The 20,374-nt window shown below is 42.8% G+C and overlaps 1 protein-coding gene across 5 annotated transcripts in view; it reads left to right on the top strand.

Annotated features, from left to right (window-relative positions):
• Positions 1–12,332: 12,332 nt before the first annotated feature.
• Positions 12,333–20,374, top strand: part of birc6 (baculoviral IAP repeat containing 6) — a 256,486-nt gene continuing 248,444 nt past the window's right edge. For all 5 annotated transcript variants that reach the window (XM_060831329.1, XM_060831332.1, XM_060831330.1 and 2 more), the window contains exon 1: positions 12,333–12,656. In XM_060831329.1, coding sequence (XP_060687312.1) covers positions 12,437–12,656 — 220 coding nt within the window. In that variant the 5' untranslated portion in view covers positions 12,333–12,436. The remainder of the gene's footprint in view (positions 12,657–20,374) is intronic.

Raw genomic sequence — 20,374 nt, 5'->3', positions numbered from 1 at the left:
TTGTTTAAATCTCCCTAATGTGGCTAAGTTACCTACATTGGGAGGCAGGGCATTCCACGCCCTTACCATTGTCTGAGTAAAGAACCTGCCTCTGACATCTGTCTTAAATCTATCACCCATCAATTTGTAGCTATGCCTCCTCGTACAAGCTGACATCAGCATCCTAGGAAAAAGACTTTCACAGTCTACCCTACCTAAGCCTCTGATCATCTTGTATGTCTCTATCAAATCCCCTCTTAGCCTTCTTCTTTCCAATGAGAACAGACCCAAGTCTCTCAGCCTTTCCTCATAAGAGCTTCCCTCCAGACCAGGCAACATCCTGGTAAATCTCCTCTGCACCTTCTCCAATGTTCCACATCCTTCTTGTAATGGGGCGGCGAGAACGGTACAGAATATTCCAAGTGTGGCCGCACTAGCATTTTGTATAGTTGCAGCATGATATTGCGGTTCCAGAACTCAATCCCTCTACCAATAAAACTTAACACACCATTTGCATTCTTAACAGCACCATCAACTGGGTGGCAACTTTCAGGGATCTATGTACGTGGACTCCAAGATCCTTCTGCACATCCATACTACCAAAAATCTTTCCATTGTCCCAGTATTCTGCCTTCTTGTTATTCTTCCCAAAGTGAATCACCTCAAATTTAGCTGCATTGAATTCCATTTGCCACCTCTCAGCCCAATTCTGCAGTTTATCCAAGTCCCCTACAACCTGCAACATTCTTCCACACTATCCACTACTCCCATGACTTTAATGTCATCTGCAAACTTACTAACCCATCCACCTATGCCTGTGTCTAAGTCATTTATAAAAATGACAAACAACAGCAGATCCTTGTGGCACACCACTAGTAACTGGACTCCAGGCTGAATATTTTCCATCAAACACCACTCGCTGTCTTCTTTTAGAAAGCCAGTTTCTAATCTAAACTGCTAAATCACCTTCAATCCCATGCCCCTGCATTAAACTTATCAAAGGCTTTACTGAAGACCATGTACACCATGTCAACTGCCCAACTCTCAACTACATACTTAATCACCTTTTCAAAAAACTCAATGAGGTTCTCCCCATCTGATTTTACATATGTCCTTATACTGCAGTAACAAATCTTTCAATTGGGTTCTATCTTCCTGAGACAGATAGCTTACTAAACTATCCCACTCCTCAAGGACATCTTCATTTTAAAATCTATTTTGAGGCACATCAAAACCCACATCATCTGGATTTGATTCCTCACACTGCATGGTAGTAACTAACACCTGTTTCTCCAGTTCTTTCTCTCCTGTATAATTCGGTTTGACCATGTTCACATGACATGCCTGATACCTTTTTTTCTATCTGGCATCTTTACTAAATAGTTCACCTGACTCAACTTTTTCTCAATTTGATAGGGACCACTAAACCTGGTTTTGAAGGGATCTCCTATCACTGGTAATAATACTAACACATCATCCCCTCAGGAAAATGCCCTAGTCTCAGAACTTTTATCTGCCACCTGCTTCATTCTACACTGTGCCCTCTTTAGTTGCTGTTTAGCTAACTCACTTACTCAATTTAGTCTCTCCCTCACCTCTGATACATAATCTAATTGCGAGATCTCCAACTTTGGTCCTGTCAATTTTTCTTTAATTAATTTCAAAGGGCCTCTCACTTCATGACCGAATATTAATTAAAAAGGAGTAAACTGAGTAGATTCTTTTGGGGAATCACTAATGGCAAACAATACGAATGGGATAACTTTATCACAATCAATCGAGTAATCCTGACAGTATGCTCTCAACATGGTCTTCAAAGTCTGATGCCATCTTTCTAAAGCTCCTTGGGATTTAAGATGATACGCGCTGGATTTAAAGTGCTGTATACCTAAGCTATCCATATCCTCCTTCACAGCCACGCAGTAAAATGTGACCCTTGGTCTGACTGAATCTCTCTGGGTGGCCCATACTGTGTGAAAAAAGCTACTAACTCCTCTACCAGCTTTTTTGCCTTGATACTCCATAATGGAATTGCCTCTGGAAATCCATTATGTGTTAACGAATTAACAAGTACTGGTTCCCACTTTTAGTTCTTAGCAGGGGACCTATACAATCAATTATAACCTGCGTGAAAGTTTCTTCAAATGCGGGAATCGGCAACAAAGGCACTACCATTTGGCATGTATGACATGGACGGCAAATGTTAACCACATCCTTGCGCATTCCAGGCCATTAAAAATGTTCTTGTACCTTAACCTGAGTGTTTTATACCTCAAGGTGACCTCCTACAGGTAGTTCATGTGCTACCTGTAACACTTCCTGTCTGTATGGTACCAGCAACGCAATCTGGTGCACTTTGGCCCCTTTCTCCTCTGCACTAACCTGCCGTGGTCTTCATTTCCATCTAAGGATTCTATCTTTCAGATAATAACCCTCTGGAATATTCTCTGCCTCCTTTCAGGAGCACACATCCATATATATATATCTTTTATCAGCTTATCTTGCTGTTGCAAGTCCTTTAGCCTCTCAGGACTAAACTCTGCCTGACCCTCTGCCTGTTCAGGTTTTTCTTGCATCATTATGTCAAAAAGGGTATCCGCTAACTGAACCTCAACTCCTTCCTTTTTCTCTTTACTTTTTACTTTGTGCTGTAATTATGATAGTGGGATCTGATTACCACACAGTCTGGGAAAATACCAGGATATTTCTGTTTTAACTCCTCAGTTTCTTGGTCTTCCTTGGGCTTCTTCATAACAAGGTGTGTCACTCCCCCACCTTGGATGCCAAATCATTCCCAAGAACAAACTGAATTCCAGGAACTGACACACTTTCAACCACTCCCACTGTAACTGCCCCAGTCTTGAGTTGACACTCCAACCTGATCTTTCATAGGAGAATGCTAAATTTCTGTCCATCTATCCGACACATCACCATACTCTCGGGTAACAGGTCAGAAAGAGTGCATATTTGCTCATCCCTTACTCTCTCAAACTGGTTAGATGCTGTATCTCTCAAAATTATAACTTCTTCTCCTTCTCCTCCTGTTCTTTCTGAATAAACTTTACCCACAGAAGCAAATTATTTGTAGAGATAACTCCATAAGGAGCCCCTGCCTCGGCTGTGCACTCTCCGACAGCTCTTCTTGGGTCTGCTTTACTACCTTCACTAATGCCACTGGCTTAGCTTCTTTTACCACATCTTTTTTCACAGCACCTTTCTTTAACGATCAGCACTGTGACTTTACGTGTCCCACTTTACCACAGTGTAAACATCTGAGGCCTTTCACCTACTTTCCACCCTCTTAGCCTTCTTTTTTATCCTGTGGTCCTCTCTACTCTTGGTTTTGTCGTGTAGAATCTCCCCTTCTTCCAACTTCTATCCCTCACAGGACAAAATTCTGGCCAGAAGCTTGTCTTATGCACCAACCTGTATTCATCTGCTAATTCTGCTGCTCTTCTCATGGCTAAACTTTCTGTTCCTCCACGTGAATTCTTACCATCTCTGGGAGTGAGTTTTTAAACTCCTCCAGTAGAATAATCTCTCGTAGACCCTCAAAGGTCTTATCTATTTTTAAAGCACATTGATCAAAATGACTATGTTTACTTCTTTCAAACTCAACATAGGTCTGATCTGGTTCCTTCTTTGTGTTTCTGAACTGCTGTCTATATGCTTCTGGTACCAATTCATAAGCACTTAAAATAGCCTGTTCAACCTCTTCATAAATTCTTGAGCCCTCATCTGACAACATGGCAAATACCTCACTAGGTCTGCCTACCAGTTTAGTCTGAACTTGCATTACCTATGAATCCTCAGACCACTCGATCGTCCTAGCCAATTTTTCAAATGAAATAAAGAAGACATCTTTCTCATCAAAATGTGGCAGGTTTTTGACATATTTGTATACATCTCAACCTTATTTTAATCTCCATCCTGTTAACTTGACTTTGCTACCCCACCCTCCTCTAGCTTATCTCTCTACCCTTCAGGGTCTCTGCCTTTATTCCTGATGAAGGACTTTTGCCCGGAATGTCGATTTTACTGCTCCTCGGATGCTGCCTGAACTGCTGTGCTCTTCCGGCATCACTAATCCAGAATCTGGTTTCCAGCATCTGCAGTCATTGTTTTTACCTAGTTGATTTTAACCCTACTGCGAAGCCTCTTGCAAGGATGCTTGCCTTGAGGAAGTTTTCCTCCTCTCTCTACAAGAATATTTTCTCCCCACCCCCACCCTCCTCTCATTTATCTCTCCACCCTCAGGCTCTCTGCCTTTATTCCTGATGAAGGGCTTTTGCCGGAAACATCAATTTTACTGCTCCTCAGATACTGCCTGAACTGCTGTGCTCTTCCAGCACCACTAATCCAGAATTTGCTGACTAAGTTGCAACTTCTCAAGTTCAAATTTTCTCTTCTTTTGCTCAGCTAAGAACCTCTCTCTTTCTCTTTCCTCTCGCTCTCTTCTTTCTCTCTTGTCTCTCCCTTTCTTCTCTCTCTTTAGCTAAGAACCTTCTCCCTCTCTTTATCTTCTAACTCCATTTTCCTCAATTGTAATTTAAGTTTTTCTACCCCTACTGCATTTGTCTCTTTCTCTGACACATCTAAGTGTTTGAGTAACTCCCTTACAATTTCAGCTCTACTTTTGTCCTTAGTAAACCCAAATCTAAATTATTTTCTTATTCTAAACCGTTTTCTTTCTGCCTTTCTTGGGCGGCACGGTGGCACAGTGGTTAGCACTGCTGCCTCACAGCAGCAGGGACCTGGGTTCAATTCCTGCCTCAGGCGACTGACTGTGTGGAGTTTGCACGTTCTCCCCGTGTCTGCGTGGGTTTCCTCTGGGTGCTCCGGTTTCCTCCCACAGTCCAAAGATGTGCGGGTCAGGTGAATTGGCCATGCTAAATTGCCTGTAGTGTTAGGTAAGTGGTATATGTAGGGGTATGGGTGGGTTGCGCTTCGGTGGGTCGGTGTGGACTCGATGGGCCGAAGGGCCTGTTTCCACACTGTAAGTAATCTAATCTAAACTTTCGTGGCAAATTTGAGAATCATCTTCAAATCCCAGAACCTCTTTAGCAATTTAAGAGCCATTTCTCTCACTTTTCATTTAATCAACCACAAGTCACCGAAAGTAAACAAATTGTCTCGTCTACATTTTATTTAAAGATTTCGGACACGAATCTGCAAATGTTTAAATCTGCTGGGATTTTTGCACCCCCAAATCTATTCAAATCCGTCTAAACCAGTTCAAATCTCGATGACGAGCCACCAAACTATTATGACATGGGTATACCTGCCTAATTAATTTAAACCAGCCACACAGAAAACATTTATCCCATACAGTAATCTATGAAAGTTTGAGAGACCAAGAAATATTTTAAAATTAACAACTTTATTTCTTATAGATAATAATTATAGATAATAATTAACTAACAACTATTTACAACTCCTTTCTCTAGCCCACCCTTTACCTTACCCTTCCATAATACTCGTCCGTTAAAACCCCCGATTAAGATTTACCAAAAATTCAAACTTTCAAAATCAGCCAGATGTCGAATCTTCTCATTATATCTTCCTCTGTCTTTTCTTCTTCTTAGGGACTTTGGTTCCACAGGTTACTGATCGATAAAGGTACATTTAAGAGAGCTTTTTTTTGTCAGTCTGTTCATACTGGTGACTTGGCAGTTCTCCTCTCAACTGTTAAATTCTTCCCAGTCTTATATTCCAAAGCGTTGGATTGTGTCTTTGGCTTTTAAGATTGTCAGTATACTAAATTCAAACTTGATTGGAGTTTGGTATTTTTCGGGTATAATTTAAACTGATTGGCCGCATTCGAATTTGTTTCTTTCTCCAGGCAACCAGCTACCCTGGCTACTGGACCAAAAGGGTACATTGTATCTTGGTGCTGTCAGGTAGTTCTGCTAGCTTTTAACTCCCTTAAAGGTACTGTACACCCACATCTTCATAACACTTACTAACCATGTCTCCTATAATCTCATCCAAAGCATCTATATAAATGACAAACAAAACAATAGTCTGGCCTTATACAATAAAAGATATTGAAAAATGTTGGGAATTTGCTGTGGAAAACTCAATATTCATTTTCTGCCTAATGTGCTGCCTTTGGAAGAGTGTTATACAGTTTATGATGTTGTCAATGCAATCAAACATTTTTTCCTTATTTCACGCAGGATCATCACACTTTGCAACTTCAGTTCAGGAACCAAGACAATGAGTGGACAGGCATTCAGTGGACTCTTCAAGGTCATCGACTGTCTCGGGTGAAGGATGTATTGCACCTGTGATTATTTTATATGTCCATTCTTTAGTTCATCAGAGGGTGTTGTCCACATTGTTGCAAGCTTCTGTAGTTGTCCATGCTGGAATTTCCATAATAGCCTTCCACAGGCAAGAAAAAAAAGTGTTGTCATGAGGTAAGATGGCCTCATCTTGCTCTCCAACATTCTTGACATCTAATGGACGTAGCCTATGTGAACCCAAAGTGATGGAAGCAGTTGGTGATAGTGGCTTTCATAACCATCTTCATTGTGTTTACGTGACCTCTAAAGTTTATGTTCTGCTTCTGCTTTTTAATCAATGGTCTTGAGAATCAATAGTTAGTTTTTAGGTTCCGTTCCTAAAAATTGGACCGGAGATGGAAATGTTTTCAGTTCATGATGCCTTGTGCTATGCCAATAGAGTTTCTTCGACATTGGGATAGGCAGTTACTCTTCCTTGCTGGAGAGTATACAGGAAATTCCCAGGCTACGAATGAGTTCCATTTCTCCGCTGTTTGTAAGTTAAATTTGTGTGTTAGTCAGAACAGAAATGGGCTAATTAGTCTGCCCGTTCGTTAGGATAAAACATTGTACATAACTCAGATTTTTAAAAATGAGAAGCAGGAGGTCACTTCATAAGTACGGGACGTTTATAACAGAGGGACTTCCTGCAGTTAGTTGTTGGACTGCAGAATGGTTGGCAAATTTGATTGCAACATCTCCCACTCCATTGTGATGTCCACTTCTTAATTCACACCAGTTTTTCATTCCCTGTATCAATTCACTTTGTCTGTAATTGACAGCACTTATAACCTTCTCACAGGTTAAGCCTACACATAGGATTTCAGAAGGTCTCATTGTCAGCTGATGGCTCACCCATGACTTTGCACTGTATCAAGACCTAACTCTGCTGCAATTGCTTGAGGTAACCTTCTTGGTCTGATTCGGTGAATCCAGAGTGACCATTCTGCAACTTTGATTTACCATAAGAATCATTCTATAATACTTTCTATTCTGCTCATAGAATTTTGACACAATTTCAACTTGACTGCCACTTTAGGTTATCCAATTTTTAATAGTAGCGATTTTATTGTGTATTCACAAGCTTGTGAATTTTCATTATTAATTGTTATTTTGCTGGATATTAAACAAAATTATTGTAGGAGATGTTGAAATATAGTACTGGAGGAAAAACAAAAAGTATATTGAACAGAAAGAAGAAGAAAGAAAATTGATGCAGTTTTGAACTGAAGAATATCACATTTTCATTGTTACAGAATTAAATCAAGAACAGGCTGTCCTTTGGTACAGAGTGATGAGCATGGACTACTCCTTTGTTTGAAATGCAATCTCAGGTTACTTGCTTTTCACTTGGGACTTCTAAATGTCTCGAGCAACTGGAGATCATTGAAAGCACAGATATCGCCTCAATAATATTCTGTTCGTAGCCAATGAGTAAATGTGCACTAAATCTGTATCATCCAGCTGAGATTCAATTCTTGTTCTGCACTCTCAGTATGGTGGAACAGATGCTACATTTCTGGGCTGGGAAAGAGGAAATTTTGTCAGTGTATTACACAAATTCTTGCTATAAATGTGATGTATGGGCATTAAATACAATTGTTTCATTGTGATCCCTTCGTATTTAAATGGTCTTTTCAAACTCAGCTTTGTTTGTAGGACGTAGTAAATAATTGTACAAATGGAATTTTTCCTTTGTTTCCTCTTAGCCAAAAGGAATGGAATGAAGAACATGTCAAATACATAAGAGAAGAAGATGATTGAAGAGAAAATATTTTATCTCCCGAAAAAATGATTAATGGTTATAACAAACAACATTTCCTAAAATGCTACTGTATGTCCATTCCACTTGATGCAGTTTATCAAGTCACTTTAAAAAATGAGTTGTCATGTTTACTCCACAATTATATTTTATAAATTCAGAAAATATGTTTGAGATAACAATAGATTGTTATTTTTCAATCTGTCATTTAATGAAGCATGTTAAAAGAACAAAAATGGCTAAAGCAAACACAATAGTACCTGAAGTTAAGAATATTTTTAAAGACTAAATTGAAGGGAAAACAAAATAATTTTCCTGTGGACATTTGCAATATACTTTGTTGATCCAGAAAGCAGTTGAAAATTCTTGAAAAAGATGGACTTCAATGATACTTCATTTTTCACATTTTCGTACTGAGAATTGAACAGGTATTGTCAGCTTAATGTTTGGAGAACATTCATTGTCACATTTTCAGAATGTTTTCATAGAACATAGTTTGGACTGAGTTATTTTGAAAGCTGTGCTTTATTTCAAATTGAAACAGGTTTAAAGGAGCATGCATCTGAGAATGCATACTAAAGTCAATGAGCCAATTTAATGGATTCCAAATCATCGGACAATTGCATTTACGTGGACTTAACATGAGCTGTCTATAGGGAATACACAGCTGAGACAGGAGCAGTCAGATTTTGATCCTTTCCTAAATCATAATGCTATACAACATATTATAAATTACCAAGCCTTCACATTTCATTGCCATGTTAAACAAAGCAAGTTAACTTTCCAATAGTTTAAAATGAATTTGTATGGTTCCAAAGTGACACTTAATTCAATGAGCGATGCTATCTTGCACATGATTGGTCATGATACCTGTCACGATGTTTTCTAACTAGAAAACTAGCAGTGCAGGTTTTGGTGCATGTCACTGATGTCTTTATTGCAGGAAAATCTGGGCCACTCTATTGTACCCTTTGTGGAAGGCCAAATGTTGCAATCTTCTAATTATCAACTAATTCCATCATGATTGACAGATAGTGGAAGCTCCATAACTTTACATCCAAAAACCATAAAGGAATTTGCATTTTGTTATTAATGCTTTTTATTGATAAATAATATTATTTGTTCAGAATAACCTTTTCAGTCTTCTGGCATCTAGTCATTTGTAATCATAATGTATAAACATACTCAAACATTTTAAAAATGATCAGTAAATTGTTTCAACTGAAGCCAAAAATGCAGTGAATTGAGGTATAGTTAGTATGTTGAATAGGTATACATAGTATTTAACAATTGTCAATTGAACATGTGACATGAAACATGAAAGAGAAGCAAACCAGTGCAATGATTGGATAGAAGGCAATCAGAGGAAAACATATACTTTGATATTAGCACCACATTAAATCAAAGAAAACATTAACATCAGCAACTACCAACTTCCTTCTCTGACTAATCTGCCAATAATAAACTGACAGAATAAGTAATCAGTTGAACTAGACAAGAGATTCAGCAAAGAAGTCCTTTAGAATTGTGGTAGCAGACTGTCTGAAACACTGTATCCATATAGGTCAAAGATCAACTCTGGAGCATTTCAAAAACTATTTTCAACACAGAAGGGATTTTACAAAAAAGACCTAATCTCTACGTCAATTACAAATATATCAAATTTCTATTCAACATCAGGATCAGGATGCAAGGTTTATTAAGAACCATTTTATTATGAGTGAAATAAATGGCCATTTCCAGTAATATGATGATTGTGTATCAAAATAATTTCTCTATATATTTTCACATTTCCTCCATCCTTTCCCACTACATTTCTCACTTGTTCTTTCCTTGGATTTTTATAACCTCTTGTATCACTGCACAATTAGACATTACAGCATGAAAGAATGACTGCAATTAAACTCATTAACTGCTGTGGCAATATTAGCTCCAACTAGAGTCAGTTATTCTAATCCCACCTTGCTACTCTTTCCCTACTCCTCTAAAAACTGTATGTATTCAATTTCTTTTATACAATATTACAGTTTCAGATAAATTATCAAGCTATCAATTTTAAAACAAGAAAATACATGCAGTAGGCCACTTGGTTCATTAAGGCATTGTCATTCAATATGTGGAGGTGCCAGTGTTGGATTTCACCCGATCAAAGAGCAGTGCTCCGAAAGTTTCTGATTGGATTATAACCCAGTGTTTTGTGACCTCTGACCTCATTCAACATTGTCATAATGTCTCAATGCCATACCCCTGTGCTCTCCCCGTACCCCTTAACAGCATTAGCTTTGAGAAAATGAACTTTATTTCTTAAATGTATGAAATGATTTGCACTCTATAGCCTTCAGAGGTAGAGAGTTCAGCAGGTTCAGCACCCCGGGTGAAGAAATTTCATCTCTCACAGTCCAAAATCATGACCACATACTCTGAGACCATGACTGCTTGTTGAACCAGGGCAAGCATCACCCCTGCAACCTGTCTGTGTACCTCTATTAGAATTTTATGCTTTAATGAGATCCTCTCTCATTCTTCTAAACTCCAGTGAATACAAACCCAGTCAACCAAATTTCTCTTTGTGTGACAAACCTGTCATTTCAAGAATCGGTCTTGTTGCGCTCCTTCTATGGCATCAATATCTTTTCTTAGGTAGGGAGACCAAAACTGCACACAATCCCCCTGTACACTTTCTCCCTCGCCTTACCCACAAATCCCTATACCATCTCTCCCTCTCCCCCAGTAATCCTGTACCATCTATCCACCCAATCCCCCTTTATTCTGAATTGAATTGGTTTTAATGTCGTGTGTACTCAAATGAGTTGTCAAAAGTTTACAAGTCATCACACATCTTAGGCAGAAGATACACAGGTACAAGGTACAAATTCTTCAGTTCATGTCCATAGGAAAAAATTTTTAAAAACAAATAAACGTTTGGCTGAAAGACTGCCACGCTGGGCCAGTGGGAGACCATGCCGGGTCTGTGCTGACACTGTGACACCAAGCTCTCGCAGAGTCTGGGAGGCAGGAACCAAGAAGAGAGTATAAAAAACACAAAAGAGAAAGAAAAGATAAAGAAACTGATGGCGTGGACGAGCTCTGGCTGAAGTGTCTTACTCTGCTACCATCATGGATCTCACCTTCCCCAACACCGCCCCCCCCACCAAACTGCTATTTTCCACATTCCCTATCCTCCTAAATCCTCTCTCAACCCAACACCCATCCCTCACCCCCACCTCCCTCCCTCCCCAATACCCATTCGCCCTTATCCCCTCCACCTTGCCACCCCCTTAAGACTTGTCCCCTTGCCCACCCCACCTCCCTCCCCCCAAGACCCACCCCCTTGCCCCCCACCTCCGTCCCCACACAATACCTATCCCTCTTGCTCTCCCACCTCCCTCCCCCAATACCCATCCCTCTCACCCCCCACCTCCCTCTCCCACAAGACCCGTCCCCCTCGCTCCCCCAACAAGACCCATTCCCCTCGCACCTCTCCCTCACCCCTCCCCCAACAAGACCCATTCCCCTTGCACCCCTCCCTCCCTCCCCCCTCCCTCAACAAGACCCATTCCCCTCGCACCCCTCCCTCCCCCAACACCCATTCCCCCTTGCTCACCCCAAGATCCGTCCCCCTTTCACCCCCCCACCCCCAAGACCCGTCCCCCTTGCTCCTCTTCCGGGACTTGTTCCCCCTTGCTCCCCCAGACCCGTCCCCCTTTGCCTCCCTCAAGACCCGTCCCTCTTGCCCACTCCACCTCCCTCCCCCTAAGACCCATCTCTCTTGCCCACCTCACCTCCCTCCGCCCCAAGACCCGTCTCTCTTGCCCACCTCACCTCCCTCCGCCCCCAAGACCCATCTCTCTTGCACACCTCACCTCCCTCCGCCCCAAGACCCATCACCCTTGCCCACCCCACCTCCCTCCCCCAGACCCAACCCTCTTGCCCACCCCACCCCCAACCCATCCACCTTGCCCACTCCATCCCATCCCATCCCATCCCCTTGCCCATCCCACCTCCCTCTCCACCCCATCCCCTTGCCCACCCCACCTCCTAGCCCCATACCCTTCTGCACGACCTCCCGATATCCCTCTGACCCCAATCCCCTAGATCCTCCCTCCTGGGTAGGTTTCCTACACTCACTCTCCGGTCCCGCACCTCCTCCTCCTGTCTTAACCTTCTCTCCTTTCTCTCACACCTTACCTTACCTTCTCTCTCCCTCCCTCTCTCTCCCTCCCCCCCCCCGGGGATCCATTGACCGTGCCTGCCTGTCAGGCTGTCCCTGCTGCGAAGGGCCTCCTCCCTGGGTGACGTTGGGGCCGTCGCTTCCTGTGCGGTTGCCCAGGCTCCTTGTGACGAGCGGCTCCGGGGTGAAAGTTGGCGGCGGTGGCGGCTCCTTCCTGTCTCCACAGCTGCTTCCAACATGGCGGCGGCGGCGGCGGCGGCAGCAGGGAGAGGGGCAGCGGCCGAGGCCGACTCGGACTGGCTCCTCACCCGCGACGGCTGCCTGAGCTGCGAGGAGGGCCTGCGCAGCCTGGCCTACCACCCGTCCCTCAACGCCATCCTGGCCGTCACCAACCGCTCCACCGTCAAAGTCATCGACGGCACTTCGGGCGCCGTGCTGCAGGTGTCCCGGTTAAACGGTGAGTTGGGACGGGGTGAGGGGAAAAAACCGGATGGGAGGCCCCGGTCCGGCACACCTCCCAGCTGGGCTCCTCCAGCGAGGCACGAAAGGCCGGTTGGAAGCGCTGGGGGGGGCGGGTGACTGGGTGGAGGATCGTGTGGGTGGGGTTGGGACGGGGGAAAGGTTGGCACTGACGGTAATAAGAATCCGGGGGTGGGCGACAGGTCAAGGCCCGGGGCTTCGCTCTGGCCGCAAGGCCGGGGTTGGGACAGGCCCAGCCGGCTGATGTTGCCTGGTTGTGATGGGAACCTTGGGCTTGTTCCACCGGCCCGGTTTGTGAGCATGATGGGCCGGAAACCGGCCTGTCCTTCTGCCCGGAGCCTGGGCCAGAAGCTGTCCCTGAGAAGGAGAGTGGGGATATGGTGCGATTTGGGGATTAAATATACAATACGATGGCCCATTGAGCCCTTTATTTTCATCCTCTTCTCCGATTAGCTTTCACAGACCGGTTCTGTTTCTCTTCCCACAGACCCGGAACCGCCGGTCTCCCTCTAGCTTTTTTTTTGTTTCTCTTTCTCTGCCCCCTGCATTTTTTTGCTGTTTAAAATGGCCCAGAAATAGCGTGTTTTCCCTGTCATAGTGCTCTGATCTGGAAACAAAATATATTGATACATGTGCCATAAAATGTGTTACACTCGCACATTTGTACTCCTTTCTAAATGTGAACATAATTGGCATAAGCATTTTATAAATGTGCTCAAATATATGTTCACAATTGTCAATGTAGATCGAAAATACAGGGTAACGTGCATCCAGGTACACACGCTTATACATGATAACTGTATCCATAACTTTGCTTCCCTATTTAATATTGGTATATCACTGATTTGTAATAGGTAGTGTACACTTACTTATGTATCCGTTGTCCACATTTACATTTCAATTTTACTGTCTTTTACTAATGAGTCAAAATTTACCGGATCAAGAAGTGGATCACTTTTCATATGTACATGCTGGCATCCTGAGGTCTCAGGACTTTGTGGGAAAAAGTTAACAAATGAGGATGACATTTGTCTACATGTGAAATCTGAGATTTCGCTGTGCTGTAATTATGTTGTTAACTGGAAGTAATGTTTGTGCAGCGATAAATTTGTGATCTATTTCCTCATTGTAGCAATGCTTTTTATGTAGTTCAGTAATAAATTCCAGTTCAGATCCTTGCTGTCCAGTAAACCCATTTTACGTTCTACAATTTATTAAATTCTGAGTAAGCTAATTGGAGCCAATTGTTATTGTTTGTTTATTGAATATTATTGATACCATTCCTTTAAACTATGAAGTTTTAGGATACACTTTTTGGACTAATTTACCTCATTTTAATCATTTGGATAATCTCTGGCATTAGAAATCTTAGCTAAAGTCAATTCTTGATGAAATGTACAAAATTTAAAATTTAAAAATTAGTTGTCATCTTTCAAATATCCCTTTCATAGTCTGCTTCAATTTTTGTTTTCTGTGCAATTTTGTTCTTGTGGTCAAGAGGATGATTCAAGGTCATCAATCTTGACAGTCAGGAAATCCAGTGGGTAATTCAGAAGAGACTTCTTTACCCAAGGAATGCTAGGAACATGAACTTGGAACCATAGTGAAGTGAATAGTATTGATCCGTTTAAGGGGAAACTAGACAAGTATATGAGCGAGATGGGAATAAAGGGTTACGACAGTAGATTTAAATCTGGTAAAAAAATTTTGAGTAGAACATAAACAGTGTCATTGACCAGTTGGGCCGAACGGCTTGTTTCTGTGTTTTATATTCTCTGTAATTCAGTAATGTATGAAAAGTCTGAGTGGTAGATGAATGCAAAATTCAAGAAAATCTAACTACACTGTGCACTACAGTTTACTGTTAAAGACATTGAATTTATACAGTTCAGTTGCAGCTCAAAGGACTGCAGAGCTGTTGAATTGTTCAATTGCTGACTTTTGTGCATTATAATTTTATAATTCAGCATAGATGTGCTCAATGACATGCAACAGTTATGTTTTCAAACTAAAATATTGAATTAAAAAGCAGATAATCACAGCCGTAGCATTATTGATTTAATTTGCAATAATACATCCTGTTTGGACCATTGTCCAAGTGACTATTTATGAAGGTATAGCCATATTTCCAGAGCAGTCTGTAGTTAATTTATGGATAAGATTGTGGATTCCTCAAAAGTACGTGCTTGGAGTGTGGATAGTACAATGTAAGCATATAGTCACAACAGAATGATATAGTTATATCTTATTGTGAAAGTATTTTATAATACTTCACTGATCCAATTTACTTTTTGCTTCATGAAGGGTTCACAAACATTTAAGCAGTGCTGATGTCCCCCCACCACCATTGATATATTGAAAGGTAGTGATTCATTTCTTTCCAATCCCCTTAATGATGAAGGCCTTCTCCACTCATCTGACCTCAGTCTGCTCAGTCCATTCTTTCTTCTAAGATCAAAGTAATCTCTTCAACCCTGAGAAATATTAGCTGAAAATGTGTTGCTGGAAAAGCGCAGCATGTCAGGCAGCATCCAAGGAGAAGGAGAATCGACGGTTCGGGCATGAGCCCTTCCTCAGGATTCCTGAAGAAGGCTCATGCCTGAAATGTCAATTCTCCTTCTCCTTGGATGCTGCCTGACCTGCGCTTTTCCAGCAACACATTTTCAGCTCTGATCTCCAGCATCTGCAGTCCTCACTTTCTCCTGAGAAATATTATTCAACTTTTAAGTTAACAGCAACCCTACTCTTACATTGTGCTGATGATCTCAAGCATAGAATATAATACTTCTTGTTATGCATTTTGAGTAACTTACAAACTGGTGAGTAATAAAATTTAGGAGTCCTGTGTTGGGTGATTGTGAATCATGCACCTTGAGTTAAAAGTCTTGTGAAAAACATTTTTTGATGTTTAAGTTTTAATGTCTATCCAGATAAATAGATGAGATATTACACAATGATATTTTACTACTGCTGTAGGACTGTGATTGTACTCCCTAGTTCTGGATTTAGCGAGAAATTCTTGTTACTGTTGGAAATTTGGTGCCGCATGATTGTCCCAAAAAAAAATGAACAATGATGAAGGAAAAGAAACTAGGAGTCAAGATCTAGAAGGCATAGGTTTAGTGTGAGAGGGGAAAGATATAAAAGGGACCTAAGGGGCAACTTTTCGACGCAGAGGGTGATATGTGTATGGAATGAGCTGCCAGAGGAAATGGTGGAGGCTGGTACAATTGCAACATTTAAAAGGCGTCTGGATGGGTATATGAATAAGTTTAGTGGGATATGGGCCAGATGCTCTCTGGTGAGACTAGATTGGGTTGGGAAATCTAGTTGGCATGGATGAGTTGGACAGAAGGGTCTGTTTCTGTGCTGTACATCTCTATGATTCAGACTCTAATATGAAGTGAAATCAGAAATTGCTGGAAATGAATTGTACCTGTGAAGAGAATAAAAGATAAAATAGTGTTTATGATAAACGGTTGTACCTGAAACATAAGCTTGTATTTTCTTTTCGTAAATGTTGATAGACTTATCACCAATATTTCATTTCTGAATGATAAATACTTGATACAAAGCCTAAAGTCCAAATACAGCTGAGTATCATTGATTTTAGGAAACTTTGTGTTTCAGTGAGAGGGTTTTGATCTGACCGATTTTGTTTTAACAGCTCTGTGCCCTTGTCTGTACTTTTTATCTTACATTAGACAACATTTTTGTCTGACAGCTGACATTTTTTAAAAAAAAAGAGTGCAGTTGAATTGTTTAACTTAAAATTAGTTTGATATGATTTGTGGAGTCTGAAACTGAATTGATTAGAGAGCAATTGTGCCTCAAAGAGTGGGAAAGGATTAGGCAGGTAGAATGAGAAATGAAGAAAACTGGACCTGATATCAAAATAGCATGCTATTGTAAAGTAATGCCTGGTGTATGAAGTAACTATGCTGAAAATTCAATGTGTGTATATATAATGTGATATAAGGTGGCTTTTTTTCTGTGATAATTTTGAGCTACAAATTTAGTTTATTCCTGGAGCATGTTTATGAAGAATTGTCACTGGAGTCAAAACCTTAATTCTATTTTCTCACCACTGATGCTGCCAGACCTGCTGAATTTCTCCAGCAATTTCTGTTTTTGTTGTCTACTGAAAATTAACTTTTGATCTTTTGGATGCCCTGATTCTCTTTGTTTTGTGCACAAGTGCACTTGTCACTGACTACCAGGTGCAATCAGTTCAAGTACTTTCATTTATAGGGAGCTTGACTTCCTTGGTTGTGCTCTTGTTTCTTCCTACGTTATGTTTATAAGTGAGCAGGAAGTGATCAATCTGCTTCAAATTCTTCCCCTCACTGACCTATTTTTGACAGCACTAAGTTCCAAAAGAAAATCTGAATGTATTCCATTTAGCCATTTATGTTCTATGACTCAGTAAAGCAGAAATTATATTTCCCATGTAGAAATGCTGAATTAGCTAAGTATATAAGCAATTCTGTAACCTTGGCAGCTACATTTCCTTGACTACTATTTAATTAAAACATTTTATTTGGAATGGGTGAGTGCCAGGTATGACAAGACTTAACAATTCCTGAATTATCGAGGTAAAAACCTTTATTCCTGATGAAGGGCTTTCGCTGCATTTTGGGTGCTGTCTGAACTGCTGTGCTCTTCCAGCACCACTAATCCAGAATTCCTGAATTATGTTGATGTTGCACAATTTTCAGAAGGAGATATTTGTAGTGCACATGGACACCCTTTCGCTTCAAAACTCCAGCTACCCCATTTTCCAAAAATCCATTGGAGAAAGATTGCTGTGCTGTAAAAGTCTCCCTCCTAGAGTGGAAGAGCCTGTTGGCCAAAGGCATGCTTATTTGTTGTTGTTACATTGACCAGCTGAAAGTTGTCATGTGTAAATTGAACTGTCTCAGCTGTAATACTGGTGCTTGTCCAGGCTTCCAGGAGGAATGACCATGAATGACATTGCAGAGAATATTTACCAGCACCTGTAGAACAGAACTTTATCATTTGATGGGAAGGGTTGCCAAAGATTTTGCCCCTGGAACGTTTTTATTATTACTCCTGAAGCTGATTTCTTAAAGATTAATCTTTTGTACTGTTGCTCTTTTTTTTCAAATGACATAGGTATTGTAATGCACTTCAGTAGCATGATGCTATTTGGATAATTTCCCAGGAGTTTGGAGTGTACTACAGTACTGGGAGTAGCATTCAGGACCTGCAGGAAGATTTATTTTCACCTGAGCTGTTCGTAGCTGGGACTGACTAGGTGCCATTCAATCAGAGCCAATGTTAAATTTTGCTGCATGATGCCTTTGGAACTGCCCCATTTAAGAAATGTGTTGTGCAAACTTCTATGCAAGAATTATTTTGAAACTTAAAAGGAATTCTTTCCACACTTGCACCACTTAGTTTATGTAGTTGAAGTAATTGTGCTCTCCCTTCAATCTGCAACTGTTCTGCATTTTGTGCATTTAAAAACCAACAAAATGTGAATTTTTCATTGCTGGACTATGGACTTCACTGACAAGGTCAGCAATTATGGGGCACCCCTAGATACCCTTGAAGATGGTTATGAATGTTTGTCTTGAACGGAGTAGTGAGTGTGGTGTGGGCCTGTTGTTAGGCAGCGAGTTCCAGGATTTTGATCAAATGACAATGACAGAACAGTATTTATAGTTTGAAATTGAGATTGCATGTCACTTTTCTTAATTGTTAATATGATATAGATATATCTGATTAGTCATCTATTCACCCTTCCTGTTTAGAATCATAGAAACCCCAAATGTGTGGAAGCAGCTCACTTGGTCACTTGACCATCTGAAGAGCATCCCACCCAGACCCCACCTCTCTACCGTACGACCCTGCATTTCCTATGGTTAACCCACCTACCCTGCATGGCTAACTCACCCAGCCTACACCTCTTTGTGCGAGGAAACTGGAGCAACCAAAGGAAACCATGCAGACATGGGGAGAACATGCAAACTCCACGCAGACAATTGCCCGAGGCTGAAATCAAACCCGGGTCTGTGGTGCTGTGAGGCAGCAATGCTAACCACGAGCCACTGTGCTGCGCAGTTGCTCTTGAGAAGGTGGTGGTGAGCTGTTTTCTTGAACTATGCAGTCCTTAGGATGTAGGGACACTCAATGCTGTTAGGATTTTGACCCAGTGTCAGTGAAAGAACAGTTGTTCCAAGTCAGGATAGTTTGTGGCTTGGAGATGAACTTCCAGATGGTGTTTCAGTGCACCTGACCTTCTATTTCCAGGTGGTATAAATCACCGGGTTAGAAGGTGCAGTTGAAAGAACCTAGATGTGTTGCAGTGCATCTTGTATATGATAACATGGCCACGTTATCAGAAGTGAAAGGAATAAATTTTGAAGATGGGTGGTTAAGTAGGATGTTAATACAGATTGCTTGTCCTGGATAATGTTGAGGATCTTGTGTTGTTGAAGGCATACTCATCACGGCAAGTGGAGATTATGCAACACTTCTACCGTAGAGATGGTAGATAGGTAATATGGAGACAGGGTGAGAGTTTACTTGTCATAGAATTCCTTGCCTCTGACCAGAGTTAGAGAGAAATTACAGATTTTAATGTTCCCATATCCCTTCTACTTGTAGACAGTATAAGTTGCATGGTTGGAAGGTGTTGCTGAAAGAGCTGAGGGAGATGGGGGGAGGGGGAGAGTTGCGGGATGGAGGAAGTTGCGGGGAGAGGGAGATGGGGTGGTGGGAGAGAGTTGCGGGGAGGGAGTTGGGGTTGGGGGAGAGAGAGTTGCGGGGAGGGAGTTGGGGTTGCGGGGAGGGAATTGGGGGTGGTGGGAGAGAGAGTTGCAGGGAGAGGGAGTTGCGGGTGGTGGGAGAGGGAGTTGCGGGGGGAGGGAGTTGGGGGTGGCGGTAGAGAGAGTTGCAGGGGGAGGGAGTTGGGGGTGGCGGGAGAGGGAGTTGCGGGGGGAGGGAGTTGGGGGTGGCGGTAGAGAGAGTTGCGGAGGGAGGGAGTTGGGGGTGGCGGGAGAGGGAGTTGCGGGGGGAGGGAGTTGGGGGTGGCGGTAGAGAGAGTTGCGGAGGGAGGGAGTTGGGGGTGGCGGGAGAGGGACTTGCAGAGGGAGGGAGTTGGGGGTGGCGGGAGAGGGACTTGCGGGGGGAGGGAGTTGGGGGTGGCGGGAGAGGGACTTGCGGGGGGAGGGAGTTGGGGGTGGCGGGAGAGGGACTTGCGGGGGGAGGGAGTTGGGGGTGGCGGGAGAGGGAGTTGCGGGGGGAGGGAGTTGGGGGTGGCGGGAGAGGGAGTTGCGGGGGGAGGGAGTTGGGGGTGGCGGTAGAGAGAGTTGCAGAGGGAGGGAGTTGGGGGTGGCGGGAGAGGGAGTTGCGGGGGGAGGGAGTTGGGGGCGGCGGGAGAGGGAGTTGCGGGGGGAGGGAGTTGGGGGCGGCGGGAGAGGGAGTTGCGGGGGGAGGGAGTTGGGGGCGGCGGGAGAGGGAGTTGGGGGCGGCGGGAGAGGGAGTTGCGGGGGGAGGGAGTTGGGGGTGGCGGGAGAGGGAGTTGCGGGGGGAGGGAGTGGGGGGTGGCGGGGGGAGGGAGTGGGGGGGTGGCGGGAGAGGGAGTTGCGGGGGGAGGGAGTTGGGGGTGGCGGGGGAGGGAGTTGGGGGTGGCGGGGGAGGGAGTTGCGGGGGGAGGGAGTTGGGGGT

Source organism: Hemiscyllium ocellatum, chromosome 10 (assembly GCF_020745735.1).
Source record: "Hemiscyllium ocellatum isolate sHemOce1 chromosome 10, sHemOce1.pat.X.cur, whole genome shotgun sequence".
Classification (NCBI taxonomy): Eukaryota; Metazoa; Chordata; class Chondrichthyes; order Orectolobiformes; family Hemiscylliidae; genus Hemiscyllium; species Hemiscyllium ocellatum.
Note: the sequence above shows the minus strand (reverse complement) of the source record. Positions and strands in the feature narration are given on the sequence as shown.